The sequence below is a fragment of the Rhipicephalus microplus genome, chromosome 1 (assembly GCF_043290135.1).
Source record: "Rhipicephalus microplus isolate Deutch F79 chromosome 1, USDA_Rmic, whole genome shotgun sequence".
In the NCBI taxonomy this organism is placed as follows: domain Eukaryota; kingdom Metazoa; phylum Arthropoda; class Arachnida; order Ixodida; family Ixodidae; genus Rhipicephalus; species Rhipicephalus microplus.
Window position 1 is genome coordinate 251,297,967 of NC_134700.1, and position 18,751 is coordinate 251,316,717.

The 18,751-nt window shown below is 49.5% G+C and overlaps 1 protein-coding gene across 4 annotated transcripts in view; it reads left to right on the forward strand.

Annotated features, from left to right (window-relative positions):
• Positions 1 to 18,751, forward strand: part of LOC119186379 (AT-rich interactive domain-containing protein 3C) — a 236,714-nt gene that overhangs the window by 72,627 nt on the left and 145,336 nt on the right. For 2 of the 4 annotated variants that reach the window (XM_075893212.1, XM_075893219.1), the window contains exons 2-4: positions 2,242 to 2,444; positions 3,376 to 3,784; positions 8,747 to 8,803. In XM_075893212.1, coding sequence (XP_075749327.1) covers positions 2,242 to 2,444; positions 3,376 to 3,784; positions 8,747 to 8,803 — 669 coding nt within the window. The remainder of the gene's footprint in view (positions 1 to 2,241; positions 2,445 to 3,375; positions 3,785 to 8,746; positions 8,804 to 18,751) is intronic. The other 2 variants (XM_037435017.2, XM_075893222.1) reach the window with 1 other exon arrangement.

The window sequence follows — 18,751 nt, forward strand, 5'->3', positions numbered from 1 at the left end:
AACCAAAACGCTACAGTTTGTTGTTTTAGATGCGGAGCATCTTATACTCGCGCCTTGTAGTGCGCCGTCCGCGCCGTCCGCACCGCTTCTCGAACATTCGACAGCTGACGCGCGCGCATGCGCCGTCGCCCACTCTTCCACCATCTGTGCATCCCTTCCTCCTCTACACACCGCGCGCGCTTCACTCCTCCACCATCTGTGCACCCTTCCTCCTCTACACACCGCGTTCGACATCTACAATTCTCCTGATTCTCCAGTGGACGCGCATGTGGCGTCGCGCTTCGAGAACATTCAACAGCTGACAGTGCATGCGCCGTCGTGCTGTATATATACTCAAGGTCGGCGCTCGCTCGCTCAGTTGCCGCTCGTCGGTTGGTTTGTACGGCGCGTCGACGTCCAAGGTCGCGGTGAAATGAATTCCAAAGAATCCACAAACACAATGATCGACGTCCCTTCGACCAGCGCCGCCCTTTCGCATACGTGTGTACGTGTTCACCATTTAACACCCCCTCCTACAACCACGTTAACCAATTTAGCCATCGACCCAAGTAAGTCGCAATTTAACACCACATTTCACAACCACGTTAACCAATTTAGCCATCGACCCAAGTAAGTCGCACTTTAACACCCCGTTAACCAATTATATGCTCCGCATCCTCCTCAGTGTTCCCCCGAGGGAAGCTGCGGGCAATTTTTTTTTACCGTTTGGGAGTGAGCTCCGTGCACCGCAGTCAGTGTCTTTCGGTCATGGCCTGATATGAACATTTCACCGGTCGGTGGAGGGTTCGCTGTATACACTATACTGCAAACAACACGATGCCGTTCAGTGCACAGACTGAAAACAGCAATCGCTGCTGTAGTCGGTGTTTGAGATCGGAGGCATTTCGAGCTTGCTGCGCCTCACCTTGTTTTGCAGTGCCTCCGTGATACGCCGCACACGATGTGGCACGATGCCGTTTGATGGTCGCATCATGATGTCGAATAGTGACGTCGTGATGACGTGACATCGTGGTGACGTCACATCACGATACCATCACGTGGCACACTAGTGCAAACAACATGGATCGTTTTGGGGAAAGGAGACGCCGGGATTCGGACCTGGGAACTGCAATCACTGGTGTAGTCAGGTTTTGCTAAAAAATACTGAGCCTAAATCCGTGTCAGAAAAAAAGACGAATTCAACGGCATCACCTACATCGTGTTTTAGAGGAAACCTCACCTTGGTGGTATATATGAGGAACAATTTCGGGTATGCGTAACTACCCGCGCTGCTAAGTAGGTCTTACTTTGGTGTTCTTCCTTTACCTTCCAACGCATGGAGCGTCGCGCAGAAGGGCGTCGCCTGCTGCCGCTCATACGCCGAGCAAGTCATGCGTGGCTGTTTACAGCAGACGCGGCGCGTTACATCGCAGGCGCTTTCAGCACGTCCTGATTTATTGCCTTCGACGTACGAAGGCAGGACCCAGCCTGTTTTCCGGGGCTCTCATTGGTTCGTCCATGAGGCGTTCCCTGGCGCCGACCTTCCGCGCAAGCGAGTGGAAGGTGGAGATGAAGCGAACGGTGTCGTGCAGCGATATAACAAACTGAGATTGCTAGCGCCACATGAGCCCGGATCGTTATGCTTTGATCGTTCGATCTTGGTCACACGTGTATACGGATGTAAACTCCCCGTTTCTAAAATATCCACGGGAAGAACTTCAATTACCGTTGCACCTCGCGCGCACTTTGCAACTCTATTATTATTATTATTATTATTATTATTATTATTATTATTATTATTATTATTATTATTATTATTATTATTAACGTCCCAGGGCTGCGATATGACAACGAGGTACGCGTAGTCAAAGGTTCCGCAAGTTTTGACCACCTTGGGTTGAAAGTAGGGTCGACCTAAATCTCAGCACGCAAGTCACTGACATCGGAATGCGGCCTCCGCGGCCCGAAAGTTTGATCCCGCTACCTTCGGGTCTGCAGACTACAGACGTGATGAAGTCGAACTTGTAATTGTTGGCGATCTCCACCTTCCGCGATGTAGTCAAAGGAGCGCAATATCGTGCAGCCCTCTTACATTCCTCTAATTAAAAATTCTGCACTGATTGACTTTACCTTCTTCCGTCAAGTTTACTGAAACGGAGCGACAGCTTTATCCTTGATGTTCACAAAGTAGCGTAGTTGTCCTCGAGGTACGAGTCAGTGCAGCAGTGTAATGTTAACCCGGGCACTCTTCTCGTGCTGCAGTCCAACCCCGAGGAGGAGGAACTGAACGAGTCCGAGTACGGCGGCTCCGGTGACGACGACGAGGAGCGCCGGACGCCGCTCGACGGGGAGCTCAGCAACGACGACGAGCCGTCCGACGTGCTGGCTCGGTTCCAGTCGCACAACAACAGCGGCAGCAACAACGGCGGCAACAATGGCAGCGTCCGCAGCCGACAGGACGACGGGTCAGTAATAACATTGACGACGCTCGGCCTGTTACATTTCTGCGGCAGGACCATCGATTACTCGTCGATAAGGTTTGGGGCGAAGCCTTGCACACTATACGTGTCCCACATTTAAGTTAGCTTCTGCAGATCCTTTGTACATTTGCTTCGTTCACGCATGCTTTCACAATTAAGAGCATTGAATAATTATACTACTTCAGGAACGAAATTGGACTGTCCGACTCGGCATTTTGTGCCCAATGTAACGTCGTTGAAGACATCAAACGTGTCTGCTGTGAGTGTACGAAATACGCATCAGAGAGACAGTCTCTGAAGATGGGCTTAAAATGCAACAGGACATAAATTTGGAGTTAAAAAACATTCTAGGCCCGTGGCAGAACACCTCCAGTGCGTTAGACTCTACAAAAGCGCTACGGGCCACAGGCTTACGGGCCACAGGCTTGAACAAAACGTTGCAAATTGTGCAGTGCGTGTGAGAGACTTTATGTGTTATGTGACTGTTATGCGTGTATGTAACTGTATGTGTTGTGTATTTATCATTGTATATATCGCTGTCATCACCCGGCAACTGGAGTAGCCTGTCTGGTGAAAAGCCAGGCAAACCTCTCCAGCTTCCCATTAAAATAATTCTCTCTCTCTCTCACTTATAATGGGAATGCTTTTTGCAAGCGATGTTGCTGGGCGGGCTTACGCAGTATCAACAACAGTTCCATCAATCTAGAATGTAATTTCTTTGAGCATTAGCGTCATTTCGCGACTATATGATGGCTAGATGCTTCGGTATTTTTGTTGTTCAAGCGGAGCGTAATCAATCAGCCGAGACTGCTGTTACGAATGGCTGCGCATAAACGGATGTGAAGCCTTTATGCGCAGCCGTTTCTCAACCTCTCGCCCGTGTCTTGAAAAGCTGCGTCTCCCCGTGTGCTCGCAGGAGTCCCGTCCCGCTGGCCAACAACACCGGCAGCAGTAACCACTCGAGCAGCACGCCTCCGGCCACGAGCAATGGAACGCCGCACGGTGGCCTGTCCAGCGAGCCACGCATCCCGGCTCCCAACGCCGTGGTCTCTTCGTCGCCGGGTCCCATGCGGGTGCTGGACTCCGGCCCGCTCAGCGCGTTGGCTGCGCGGGCTGCGGCGGCGAGCGCGGCCGCGGCGCTGCCGCTGTCGGCGGCCGCGGCCATCCCCGGAATCCCGCTGTCCCAGGCCCCGGCGCTGTTCGGCTTGGCTACCGGTGCCCCGCACATGATGCACCTTCCGCCGACGCTGACGCCTCACACGGCAGCCGTCTCGGGAGCGTCGCAGGAATCCAAGTACGCCTTCGAGGAGCACTACGGAAAGCATGTGAGTATGTCGCGTCGCCGCTTTGTTTTTTAGGAGATGCTCGCAACAGTTCTGCCGGCGTGCGCAACTCGTAAACTGACTAAACTTGCGTAACCGGTAATGGGCTGTTGAAGTGTTTATCCAATGAAGTCGCGACACTAAGCAGAGAGACAGAGAGAGGTATTAGGAAAAAGGAGGGGACTTCAACCAAAGGTGTCGATTCCAGTGCTTGGCGAGAAGAAAAAAAAAGAATAAATGAAATTGTAGTAAGAGCGGCTATAAAAAGCGGGTGTACGAAGTAAGAAAAAAAATTGAAGAGACTGTCGACGTTGTCCACTGCGCTAACGTTGTCCCCTGTTTACACTGATATTGAGCGTTCTTCATCCGAAGTGCCACAGTATTCACGCGGGAACTGGCTCTGTCTTCTTTACTATTGTCATGCAGGGTAGGCAGACCAAATACCAGTGCTAACGCGCGTGCCTGCTCTTCTAAGTGCAGTGCGCAAGCTCTCGCTTTACGTGCGATGTACCAGAACACCGATCCGTTCATTCGCGAGAAAGATGGAAGAGATCCTTCTTTAGGAGCGCAGCTCCTTAGGCCCGCACTCCGCCGTCGCCGCCGTCGAACCTCCTCGCTGCTTCACCGCTCGCACCCCTCTCCCATCTATCTTTCTCTTCTTCCGTCTCTGCCCTCTACGGGCCGTTCCGCGCGCTTCCCGCACAGCCGCAACGCACGTGCCGTGACCCCTGCCGCACGCAAGCGGGCGACAAATAAGCCAATTGGCGACGCTGAGGAGAGTGAAAGAGCGTCGCCAATTGGTTTATTGGTCCCCCGCTTGCGTGCAGTAGGGGTCCCGGCACGTGAGTTGCGGCTGTGCGGCAAGCGCGTGGAACGGCCCTACCTGAGCCTCCCCTCAAGCCGGCGAACGCGCGAAACCATCGCTTCGGCCTGTGCCCTGTCGTCAGCCACTGGTTGTTCCGTTGCCTGGGCTGGTTCGTGCTGCGCAGCGCGTGCCGCACACTCATCCGCTCAGTAGTTCCCGCCGCCGAGTGCAGCATGCAGCAGACGTTGTTGTGCCCACCCGCACCCCATCCTACCGCCTTCGTCAAAGCCAGTAGTGATATCAGGAGCATTCACGTCCCATCCCGAAGGAGCTTCGTTCATCAGCTGCATTTGATCACTGAACTACTGCTAGTTTTTTTTTTTTTTACATGGGTCACTTGTTGTGGTCGAAATTCACATTTTATCTATCCATTTACGCCTTCCACACACCTTCATTAGTCCATCATATGGCGCACTGTGCGTTGTGAGTTAGCTGAATGAGAGCTTGAAGTTTTGCGAAGCCGCGAATACGCATTTCTCAAGTCAGATGTGCATAAAAAAAGCATGTGCGAACTGTTTTGCTATTGTAAGTACATAAGTTAAGTGCGCAAAGGCAGTACCGTGCACGAAAAAGAGTATCCCCCCCCCCCCCCCCCCACGTTTTCTAGTTCACTTACTTCTCTTCTTGCGTGCTCTTTACACTGCACTATCCTGCCCTATCACTGCGACTCTGTGCCTTTGTTTTCCTGCTCTTCATAAAATTGTGGGTTCGACCGCCTACCACGGCGGACACGTTACAATGGTGCACAGGTGAATGAATGAGTGAATGAATGAATGAATGTGACCTTTATTAAAGGAAAGGACGACTCCTGGCCGCTGTAGGGGATGAGGTGGGCGAGGGGCACAAATGGTGAGGATCACCTTCAGGTCACGCCTTCGCACGGGTCAGGTGACCTCTCCTACACTACTCGAAGCAGGACACTTTGACTCGGAGCGCACCTCAGAACACCGTTGACATATACACTGAGGCCACGATCAGCGATGAAGAAGTGCAAAAAAAAAAAAAGGCAGATCCCACGTACAGTGAGAATCGATGATAAGCGAAGCACGAATAAGAAAGCTTGACATGTCACTTCAAGAACAGCACAACATTGCGAGGTGGAGGTAAATGATGCCGTACATGACTTCCGTGTCATGGTTATCATGTTTAAATGTGTCGTGTACCTTCGTAATCTATTCACGTCACGTGATACTAAATTTAGTGTAGAGCAAGCGAAACGGCCGCGAGCACGCTATAAGCGTGATATGTTGTCATGTTCTTACATGACCCGCGTGTCAGGATTATCATGTTTGCGCCAGTCATATATTTCGTCATTCATTCGTAGTATAGTCGCAGTATATCGTAGAAAATCGTAATCAATCGTAGTGTACCATACTACGATAGATTACGCTTTTACTCTCCTTTCCCCTCTCTTACCGTTGCATAGCGTAGCTATACTCGGCTTCTCTTCTCTTTCAGCTTCTCTCCCACCCGCCTTGTCAGTCTTACATGCTCGATAAACGGTGCTACTCCCAAGCTTCGAGCAGCAACTCTATTAAAAAAAAAAAGGCCTCTTCGGATAGAGTGTTTCCCGTGTACTTGAAAGGAAGGTCACAGGCGTTCAAAATAGTTCAGCACTCATTGTGGTGTCTCCCGTGTACAACGCGTCGCTATTTTCGTGCATACGTTGAAATGATTGATTAATAATTGCTGTAGCGTTGCGAGATATCACGTCGCGAAGCTCGCACGATTCACATTCAAGGGCTGCATCGAGTTCGTGACGTAGAGCCGAACACGTTTCGGGCGGCAACTGGTGGAGACACCTTACGTGCCCCGGGCGAAGCTCGAGCAAAGGAGATACCTTGCGCCGCACGTTCTCCCGTCAGCTGACCATCTCGGCTGGTGACGTGCGCGTATAAAAAAAATGACGAGCGCAGCAGCGGCTGCTGTGCCTCTGCCAGCATTCAGGGTCAAAGACCTGTTTGCATCCCAAAGTCTGTGTCGTCGTCTGCCAAGTGAGCAAACACTTCTCCTCTCCCGTCGAGCACCGCCGGCGCCTATCTATCGAAGAGCGTTTTGCCGCGCACACTATCTGCGGCGCTTGCTTCCTATATGCCGCCGCGACAAGCTGGAACCCCTATCAGTGAATGACATCGAGATCGCTCCCTCCGGGCCGCCCGAGCGAGAAGCGTTGCCCGTTATTCGTCACGAAAACTGTTAACTTCGGTCGCTGCACGCGTTAGTGACGATCAGTTTAATGGTCACGAAATGAAACAGGCACTGCTGCTAAATATAGAAAGGAAGGTTTGTCATACGCTTGGGGCCCAACCCCCAGCAGAGGATTTTCCACGGCAAAGTTTCTCTTGCAGCGCAGCTGCATCTGTGGACGCCGTATGATTTGCCACTTGGTACTAGAGCGTCATAATGGCATTTTGCGGAAGATTCATTTTAGACGCGCAATATATATATACATTGAAATAGTAGGGATTTCTTTAAGGTTGAGGATGCTTTACACCGATGTCGCGATGCACTGCTGATCGCGATGAACCCGAACTGGCACCAAACTTCTCAACACTGATTGGCTCCTTTTTACGGATTGCCTAGTTGAGCCAAATGCTACGTTATATTCGATCTATATCATTCCCTATTACGATCGAGTGTACTCGTGTGATATCGATTCTACACGGTCGACATATTGAATGAGCAAACGAGGTCCGTATGAGGCTCCGCAACAGAAATGCACAGGTAACCTGGTAGGAATGTAAATGCTTTCATAGTTTTTGAATTTGGACTGACCCCCTATCGTTCGCGCCTCCACCACATACGGGAAGCTACTATAGAGTGCATAAAGTTGTAGGGGCTACTGTGGTGCGGCCATGCCGCACTGCACTGTGGCACAATGCTTGGAGTGATTGGTTACTAATACCATCTGGGGTTTTACGTCCCAAGACCATGATATGAGAAACGCCGGAATTTTCGACCCTCTGGTGTTCTTTAACGTGCATTGAAATCGCACAGTACACGGGCCTCAACCATATCGCCGTCATAGAAATGCGACCGCCGGAATCGAACCCGCGACCTTCTGGTGAGCAGCCGAGCATCGTAGCCACTGTTCCACTGAGGTGGACAGGAGTGGTCGGTCAGCGAAGAATATCCATAAAAATAAGCAAAAATATGTCTTCTGACCAGGACGTGGCTTCTTTTATGCCGGCGTTTATCATTGGTAACAAGACATTGGCCGTTGTAAAGGAATACGCCTGCTTAAGTCATATGTGGCGACTGAATATACGAACCAGGCCACGCTTCTCTTCGCATCACCCGTGTTGCTGCGTGTATTTTTGCTCTGAAGTGCATTAGGTATGTCCCCGTCGCAGTGGTCTGGTAGTCATGGCACTCGACTGCTAACCCGAAGGTCGTGAGATTGAATCCCGGCTGCGGCGGCTGCATTTTCGATGGAGGCGAAAATGTTTGATGCCCGTGTGCTCGTAAAAGATACCTTCGCAGGTGGTCGAAATTTCTGGAGCCCTCTACTATGGTGTCTCTCATAATCATATCGTCATTTTTGGGACCCCAGATATTATTATATGTTATCTATTAAGTATGGAATGGCACTAGCCTGTTCCCATACGTTGCACGAACTGTGAGACTGAAGTAACTAAGATAAGAATAGGGTGGCGCTAGACATTTTCAGATCATGAAGTGAAACAAACTAGGACCCCTCAAGAGAAAAGTGTATAACAGCTGCATCTCACCTAATCCCATACACGGGGTAGAAACCTTGAGGCTTACGAAAAGGGTTTAACTAAAACTGCGGACGACGAAGTGAGCCCTGGAAAAGAAAATGATAAATTTAGTGGGACAAGGAAAGAGCAGAGTGAGTCAGGAAACAAACGCGTGTCATGGGTGAAAGATTTTGTTAGCCCTTCCATCGCACTGTCCATATAAAAGTCAACCCGATGGGCCTGCTCCTAAGTTTTAGGATAGTTTAGATGTGTTGAAGGTACCTTTCAAATATGACAAGCTTGATCTGGCGTTATTGATTCTGTGCGAGTCGCTTGGCCTCCATTGTTCGGCGTTTCTGAGAAAGACTGGCCCTCCGGGGCGCTCCCCCTCTGACGCAGTTTTCCATCAACAACCTGGCAGCCGCCTGGATGACTGAGATGACAAAGCCCAATGGGGTAAGCTTTTGCTGCTGGCGAGCGCAAGCTTTAGTTGGGGTGCGCTGTGTTGCTCAGTAGTGAGTTCCGAAAAACGACCCCACGAATACCAAATTGACATCTCTTCCATGCATGGCGACAGCGCAGGGACGTAGCTAGTGTGGCTATATTTTCATCCCGCCTACTAGATGCCTGCGTGCACAATCTTTATGGGTGCGCAATTGTATTCGGCCAGGCTTATCAGATAGCACGATGAAAGACATTCGTGGGGAAAGTGAGGCTGGTTGAGGCGTCCTCTAGTTAGCCATATTGAGTGGCGAATAAGGAAAGCATGTGTGACAAAGATGACAGTAGAGCTCCAAAGGTTTCTCCGCGTATCAGCTGTGCGGCTGAACAGGGCTCCAGCGAAGGAGTTTCAAGTGCAGCGCTGTCCTATTTTGTCAAGTACAGACGTGTTTCAAAGGCAATCGATGTCCGCCTCCCACCGCTACTTGTTGCCTTTTGGGAGACAGTGAAATAGTTCATAACGTATGGAATCGAGCAATGCAGAATACAGGACACTTCAAGTGTTTCGTCCTCTATTCAGCGGCGTGCAATTCTATGCGTTATGAATCAAGACCAACCATATGCCGACATTCCGTTTTGCTGTCAGCAAAACGGAATTGTAGCAAATGGAATAAATGACATAAAAACGTCCTCTATCGCCTTCATGCAGTGACCCCAAAAGGGGCCACGACATTGTGCTGTGCTTTATCATGGGTTAAGTATACTACCGTCTTTACAGACCTTGAACTGCGGTTTATATGCGTATGTGTTTTGTCACACACTTTGAAGTAGTTTTCAGGGTGACACTATTTTCGGCACATTCATTCGCAAAACGGAGAGACAAGCCTTGGCTACTCACGGGTTATAAGGCCGTAAATTTCAACATGTACCTCAAATAATTTAAGTTTCAATAGTATATTTTGTTAGCTAACGAATTAAACACGCAAATATTTGCTGCGAGTAATGTCCCCCGCTGAGACTAGTTCAATACATGAAGCTTTCAATTAATTTAAACGCGGGGTCGTTTTCACCGTCAGCAACACCACTCAAGGGCAAAAGGATGTAAGACATGGCGGGTTTGGGCAGGCGCATACTGAAAGCTAGCGCAAAAGACGGGTTCGCTAGACCATGTCCCGTGGGATCCGTTGTGTTGTGCTTCCGTCTTTTGCGCTGCATTGAGTGAACGCGCTAGGGCATGTTGTTGCAATCTACGCAAGTGTATGACACGCTGCACTGAGTGTAACGAGCGCGATGATTTACGTCGTTTCGTGAGTGCGGTGTGTTAACGCCACCGCATGAGTGTTCGGAGTTTGCACTCCTTCACGTTATAATATGTGAGGCTTAGCGTCCGAAAACCACTGTATGATTATGAGAGTCGTTGAAGTTGAGTGCTCCGGGAATTTCGGCCTCCTGGGGTTCTTAAACATGCACCCGAAGCTAAGTACACGGGCCTTAAACATTTTCGCCTGGTCGAAAATGCAGCCTCCGCAGCCAGGATTCGATCTCGCGACCTTCGTGTTAGCAATCGAGCGCCACAACTACTATCCTTCATTTCCGAGTGCGTGATTTTGGGCCTGTCGTCTTGCTCCGGGATCGTTGCTGTGGGCTATCTCCGTCCATGCGGCCGTCCGCTGCAGGATGCTGACGCGACCTCAGCGCGACGCCGTTATCGCGCTGTATAATGACGCGGACGAGATAAGGCGCGCAGTGGAAAAATAATTCTCCCCTCGAAGGCCCGCTATCGGGCGTGGAGAGCGAGAAAAGGGTCGCCGATTGCGTTTCCCCACGTGTCTACGAGAAAGTGACAGATCGGCTGAAAAAGGGAGCAGCGCAGACCGCGTCGACGTCTTTTCCCCGAGCTCTGTTTAGCCGGAGCGTGTTTCTCGGGCTTTCCGAGCACTGCTAGGTCGCTGTCGTGCTCGTCAAAGTGCGGAGGAACACAAATGACACGTCGCAGTCCATCGCTCGCTTTCTATGGGCTATTTTCCGTAATACACCTGGACGTCGCCGTCTTGGGCCGTCAAGCCGATGGCTTCTTGTTTTTTGTATATCGCTGTGATTTAATAAGGCCACGAAACACCGTTCGCCACAACCCAATCGTTTCCATGTGCATGCGTCTACCGCGAGGCTGTCCCTTTAGTTGTTAGAGGTACAAAACACAAACGTTAATTGCCGAATATGGCGGCACGCAAAACCATCCGGACCATAACTACTGTTTCGTTGCAAATGATGCAAGTGTAGATAGTGTGCATGTTATAAATTGAAAGTTCCTCGTCCCTTGTTAAAATGTGCCGTTTGGCTGAGCAGTTAAGTCGTAAATATCGCTAAAACTTCCCAGAATGCTCATGTTTTTTCGACCGAGAATTGGCGATATGAAACTTTGTATCGGGAAGTCGCCTACCTCAAACACGCGAGTCGTGCTTGGCGTTGTTACGTAAGCAGACAATTGCAATTGCCAGGGGCTTTCCTTTGCGCTCGTGGCATTTATGCAAACTTGTTTGGGTAGGTAGCGAAGGCTATTTACATTGTAGACGTCTATACTGCGTTTACACTTACTGACACACGCGTGACACATGCGTGTTACACTTACTGACACATGCGAATGAATCTGAGAGAGAGAGATAGGAAGAGTGGCAGGGAGGGATGGGCACATTTTAGTAGAAATGAGGACACTTCTGCCATCGTGCATATAAACGCTGGTATTACTCCCGAGAAGTTGGGGTGGCGCTACCAGGCAATAGGCCTGGGTGACGTCACGACACGGACTTGGGTTGCCCGCCGCGACACGACCATAGAGTAATATATATGACGCGACTACATAATAATGCGCTCGCCTCATGCGCTGTTCCGCTGTTTACGTTTGCTTGCTGCTCGTCTCAAACTGCAGATGAATGTGACGAAAACAGAATCTGTAATGTTCCTGGTAAAAAAATAAAAAAAAAGTTTGCGCACAATCGCACGCTCTGTCACAGGCAATGTGAAAGGGGTGAGAAGGTCTGTGTTGCGCTGCCAGCTCCTGTAATGGATGCCATCCCTGCCCACGCAGCCGTAATTTGAAGGGTGTGAAAAGTACGAACACGCTTCTGCTTGAATACAATGCACTCATTGGCGCATAATCATGCGATTTTTAGACGCAAGACACTATATTTGCATTAATAGGTTGAGTTGTTCGTGGGCGACTCCTTGAATAAATACGAGTGCTTCCCCTCTATAGTGTTTATTTGTATCGGATGAATTCACGCGTCTACACATAGTGCTTTCACTGGTGTGCCAAGACTCGCGTGTAGTATCGAATCTCGCAAGATATCCTGAATATGCGCTCGCCTAAAATACTCCCGGCGCGACAGTATCTGTTGTTCTCGTGCACTTGCTCATTCAAAACGTTATTTAGTTTCAGGTTTCTCTGGAAATAATTTTGGAGCTTCATTTCACCGAAATTATCGAGCTTAAGTGTGGTTGAGGTTGTGTGCGGAAATTATTCTTGCTGTCAGATTTTGTCTTTGTGCAGAATCGTAGCAATGGTGCGGCTGCGCTCGTAACTGCCATGTAGTTTAGATAGCCACTTCATAAATTAATTTTCCTTGTAGTTGATTACGTGATCATGACGTACAAGTCTAGTCGTCGACTCATCAAGGGGAAAGTTGTTTAACTATTACTTGGCTCACGTCGCTGAGTGCGCGATTGAAAGAGTTCATTGCGACTTTCTGGCGTTAATTATTAATTATCTATAATTGATATGCGGTGACCCCTCACGAAGTGAACTATATCGTTTGTGACGCGCCGGTAGATCAGCCCTGCATTCCACGAAAGTCAATGTATACGACTACATATAGCCTGGCGACTTTGGAGAAGAAACCTGTACATGTGATTAGAAAAAAAAAAAAAAACGGACACATGTGCTTGCGGCAGTATTATTTTGTTAATTTTCCAAGTACGTTAGGTGAGTGCTTATGACAGTCGAATTCATGTAAAGTCGCCTGTTGAAGAAAGCGCTATTCTGTCAAATCATTTACATTATTCGCAGATGCAAGCGTAACTTCCTCGGCAAAACGCAATGTTTTTAGTGAATATAAAGCGTATAATTTTGTTTTTGATACTTCGGCACACATATGTTCTGAACCCGGAGTCTATGCCTAGTTGTAACCACGTTCGCACCACTCAGCATATTTTCTCAGCTCTCATCTCTTGGTGTACGCAATGAAAACTACCTTCTTGTGGTCCTGCAACACCATTTTCGCAATAAATGTTCCCTTCGGACGGAAAGATGCGTACCCTAAGCTAAATTATGAAAAGTTTTTCACAGCTTTGACAAGTTTTACTAGTTATGCAGCCTTCCACCTTGTCCCTCGAGAGATTTGCGTCACTAATCGCCAACGTTTCGCTACACAGCAGGTATATGGTGTGCACGAAAAAAAAAAATCACGGCATATCCACGGAGTGAATGATGATGAGTGGAGCGAAGTGCCGTCAGCCCGCCCGTACTTCCGTCCGTCCGTCCGCGCGACCATCCATCCGCCTGTCAGTGCGTCCGTCCGTGAGTTTTCCGTCCGTGCGTTCATCCGTCCGCGTGTCCATCCGTCTGCTAGTCTGTCTGTCCGTCCGTCCGTGCGTCCATCTAGCGAACACTCCACGTACCGTCATCTCCCATCTCGCATTCCCTGTGGCACATACCCGCTCTAGAGCGGGTATGTGCCACCGGTGGCTACGTACTGCTTCATACATACCAGCTTCGCCCCTGAAAATGAGACAAGTGGCGGCGGAGTAGGCGAGTCTCTGCCGGGACGTCGAATCGCCACGACCGAAGCGACGCCAGGGTTCGTTCTCGAGGCTAATACTTACCTGCGTGGCGAAATGTGATTAAGACACGAGGCGTACGCGCCCGTGCTTCCCGTCTTCCCATCTCGCGCATACAGTGTGTCGGCGTGCGGGGGGTGCCGTTGATTGCGTCACTTTAACCTTGCACAAAGGCAAGCCGTCCGTCATGGCCTTAAGTATCCACTCAGATGCACAAGATATGAAAACCGGTCGCCGTATTTAATGATCTTGCAAATATTGCTGCCCCGCCGCGGTGGTCTAGTGGCTGAGGTACTCGGCTGCTGACCCACTGGTCGCGGGATTGAATCCCGGCTTCGGCGGCTGCATTTCCGGTGGAGGTGGAAATGTTGTAGGCCCGTGTGCTGAGATTTGGGCGCACGTTCAAGAACCCCAGATCGTCTAAATTGCCTAAGCCCTCCGTTACGGCGTCTGTCATAATCATATGGTGGTTTTGGGACGTTAAACTCCACATATCAATCATTCAATCAATCAATCAATCAATCAAGTATTGCTTCTCTATAAGCTATGACAACTGCAGCCTTTCGTAGAGCCTGTGGTTGCAGTTGCTACGCTTCGTTTTCAAATCTTGCCATTGGTCGCAAAACAAACTGCGAAAGAAGAAATAAAAAAAGAAAGAGGAGGGGGAGGGGGAGTGGCAGTTGAGGCAGCGTTTGTCAATACTGTATTTCTGACTTCTTACCTAATGAAGGCCTGATGTGTAAAAACTTAAGGGAGGGCATTAAAAAAAAAGGCGGCGTTGGAAACCTCCACCGTCTTTAGCTTTTAAAGGAAAGTTTATCTACGAGGACTTTAAACGTGATCCCAGGCGCTTGGCGACATCGTGTTTCTCTTCCCTATGCGACGTGTCTCAATGTTGCTCCTATCGACGGGTGTTATCAGTGCGCGGCGTTGTGCTGATTGGTTCGTGCCTCTCTTGGCATTATTATTATCTTTCGCCGCATCCACAACGGAACAATTCTTGCCACTCGAGCCCCCTCCTTCTCCGGTGTCAGTCACCCCAACATTGATGCTCTGCTTCGTGGCTAACGATACGCAGCCTCTGGCTTGATTCGGGAATCGCGTGTTGTGGCCGTTGGCACTTATCTGTCTTCCGTCGTTCACTTTTTCTTTTTTGTGTGCGTGTTTGTTCTGCGACACTGCGTGGCGCTGCTTGCTTATTGCTTATCTCCTGTATATCGTGCCACCATCATTAATGTGCCTATTTTATAGCTGTTGACACAGCCGCTAATATTCCGTATCTCATTTCTTACTGCCCTCCTTTTTTTCTTCCTGTTCACGACAGCTCGACTGTTCTGCAAATTGCAAATTCGCAAGGGACACTTTAATGTTTGGCGGCGATGGACAGACGCAAGCTGTCGTGTTGACCGTCTTTTCTTGTTTTTTTTTTTTTTTTTTTTTTTTTTGTAGAGAGGCGTCGAAATCGCTATAGTCGGCCGCGATCTGCGGGCGTGTGCTGTTTTGTTTTTTTCTCTCGTCGTCCTTGTCGACTTTCACTTAATGGCGAAATCAGTGGTACAAAAGCGATGTTATCGGCTTCGGTGGGTGTCTCGGAAAGTGGGCTCCGTAAGTGAGATAACGCTCATTTACTGCCGCTGAATATTTGCACTACGTTGCCACGGATGGTGGCGAAGTTGCCTTTGGAACAATACTTGTTTGCTGTAAACTGAACCTCTCTTTTATAATTATTATTATTATTATTATTATTATTATTATTATTAGCTACTTGGTGAAATGTTGTTTGCCGCTAATGATCCTTCTTACGCAATGTTTTTTTTTGTCGTTATTTTGTCATTATTTGCTTCACCCCAGGCACATTGTGATCGGTAGGTTTCTGGTTTCACCAACCCGCCACGGTGGTCTAGTCGTTATGGGGCTCTACTGCTGATCCGAAGGTCGCCAGATCGAATGCCGGCCATGGTGGCCGCATTTCATGGAGTCGGTGTGCTAGATATCCACGTGCTTAATCTTAGATGCACGTGAAAGAACGCCGAATGGTCGAAATTGTCGCCAAACGGTCGAAATGTCCACACCCCTCTTCTGAGGTGTCCCTCTTTTTTTATTGATATGTTATATAAGGAGATCCTTCATACCACCGTACGTTGGGACGCAGGTCCCTAACTATATTGGTTCAGGTCTCTTCCGGTTACGGGCCTCGTCAGTAAAAGTTGCATCTTCTTGCTTGGTTGATATGGCAAAGTCTTAAAGGGCCACGTTTCGAAGAGATCGCGGCGACAGCGGGTCGGAGTATACGTCGGCGCCTCTCTCCAGTTTTGGGCAACATTGGCGCACTATTCGAGGTGAGCCGTGTCCTCAACCACAGCAGCCGCCGTTTCTCCGCGCAAGCTGACAGCCAGATGCGCTCGTGACTCACATAAAGTGGCATTATTTTATTTATTTATTTTTTGAAACATTGCCGCTGCATAGGCGCGGGCAGGAAGCCTTAGGGCCTTCTCGAAACTTGGCTTACACTTGAGTCTACAGTCGATGTCCGGGACCGTGGAATATATGCTTCGTTTGTACACCGAGTCGGGCAACCCTATCTCGCATGTAAGAACAGTCTCGACGAGAGGAGGAAATGCCGAGGAAGAAGGTGACAAGAAAAAAAAAAAAAAACGGGTGGCGGCAGCTCTCGGCCGCCGGAGTCTTCAGGAAAAAAAAAAAATCATAAAAGAGGTAAGCGAGGGGGGGGGGGGGGTTGTAAAAGTCCGCTTTTATGAATCGCGCGTTTTCACTCTACATGCCGCGCAGGCATTGAAAGAGCGAATAAGAGAACAGGAAAAAAAAAAAAAAAAACAGAGGAGTGTAGTGGGCGCGACGACGCTCTTTGAAAAGTGGGCGCTTCGTGCGGCAGAGTTTGCTGTGGCGTCGTCGTCCGATAGTTCTCCGCCGCCGACGATATGCAGTCGTAAATCGAGCCCATACGTCGACCGACAAGCATCCCCCACCTCCTTCGAAAATGAAGGAATACGCGTTGCTTTGTAAACGTGCCGCGAAGAGCGGCTGTAAAAATCGGGCGACCAGAGATGGGCCCTGCCGCATTAAGAAGGCCCTCGTCGGCCTTTTGTCTCGCGCCCACCGCGTGTGATGGTGCCGACGGCGCATTCAGCGATCTCGCCTCTATTGGCGTTGCATCCCGCGCGTTCATTGCGGGTTAAATAAGCAGAAAAAAAAAAACACGACCAGTCAAAGGAGGCTTGGCCAGCTAGGAAAATCAAAAGCTTTTTTTTTTCTTTAAAGAAGCTTTATGTCTCGCATAAGAAGGTTTATGTCCCGTAACTTGACTGCAGCCGCCACCGTCCTCAATGTATACGTGGCGGCAGGCTGAAACAAAGGCCATATTGCGACCGCACTGCCGTCTCTGCCTGTTCTGGAGGAGTGAGAGCAGTGGTAAATGTGCGCATAGTAGTGATTGCTTCCCCTTTTTTTTTCGTTTTAGCGAAAAGCTCGTGATGCGTTTCCAGAAAGGCAGTGCGGCATGAAGCAGTCACACGAGGAAGATGATCAATGAGTCGCTTCCAGTTGCTCGTGAGGATGACGCACGTCTGAAGTTTTAGCATACAAACAGAGTGCAAAGTAAACGTGGGGAAACTTTGCAAAGTTTACCCTACAGCGATTTCTGAATTCCGGGAAAGAAGAAGAAGGAAACAAAGAAACTCTAACGTGGTCCACGCATGGTCATTTCCTGAATTGAACTAACTAGAACAGACTCTGCGTTTGTACGCTCGCTAATGGAGAAAAAATGCAGGGAGCCTCTAGTGGAAAAGACGGCGACGAGAGCGACTCGGCTGAGGCTGGAAGAAGAGAACTTTTGTTTTTTTTTTTTTTTTTCTGGAGAGAGGACGAGCCTGTTGTACGAATCCGAGGTTGCGTGCTCCTGGATATCATGGCTGCCGAGCCGTCATCTTGCCTTGGCGTCCATATTGAGGATTCCGTGAGTTGGGCGCGTTGCTCGTTCGATTGGGCAAAGTCAATCGGGCTCCGTAATTAGAGGTTGTGTCGGTCGGATTAGAGCGCCCCGCTGGTGCCACCGGCTTCGGCAGCATAGAACGCGATGCTACCTCACCTTCTTCCTCTGGTTGGAGAGGGCTGCAATTTCTGACCCTGCAGAACGATGTGTACGCTCATTTTTTTTTCTTCTTCTTCTTCCTCTACTTCTCTCGTTTGTTTTCACCGTGGCGGCACTGCTGGCCTCCTCTCTCTTTCTTTTTGTGGAAAGAGGAAGCCGCCATGTAGACAGATGGGTTGGCTAAGTAGAAAACAGTGGCGCCCGTCCCGTCTGGTGCCGGTATGCATCGCTTCTCGCGTCCGCTCTGTTTATCTCGATTTTTTTTTTTCTTGCTTACTCGGAAAGAGAGTTAGTTGGTTGTGCCACCGTTTCCTTCCGAAACCCGTTTCTTTTTTTTTTTTCCTCGGAAACGGAAAATTGACATCAGCGTAGCATGCAGGCTGGCACGTGTGTCTCTCGTGCGGGCATTGGGGCGAGGTCTACCTTTATCTGTCTTATTACTATTTTTTTCCCTTACATTTCGTTGTCTGACCTTTTCATCGGAAATAGTGAAAGGTTGGGGCTATTATAACGGAGCGCCTTTGCTGTTGTCCGAGAGGCATCTGTTTGACGGCCTCCTGGGCCAGAGATTGGTATACAGCAGTGTTCGCGCCGACTGCCTTCGTGAAGTGTGGCAGCTTGGGCTAGTTGGTCTCACATGACGATAGTTATAGCGCGAAAAGAGAACGACGACGAAGAGACAAGAAGGTCGTGTCCTTCGTGTCCTTTTTGTCTCTTTGTCGTCGTTCTGTTCTCACGCTGTAACTATCGTCGTGCCTTCACGAGTGTCGATGAACAAGAACAAGTCATGGTTGGCGTGCTTTTCTTGTCTTCTAATCTGGCTTTTACGAGCTCACGCACACCGTGGCTGTGACGTCGAGCTTTGGCACTTTCATTCAACAGCCAGAGAGTAATGACTGGCTCCGTATTTGTGAGCCAACCTCTTGTCACATCAACTGCAGTGACGCTGTGGAGCCTGTGTAGTGTGGCTGGTCCGTCTACTCGAATACACACATTCGTCAACATGTTTCGTTTCGGTAAGG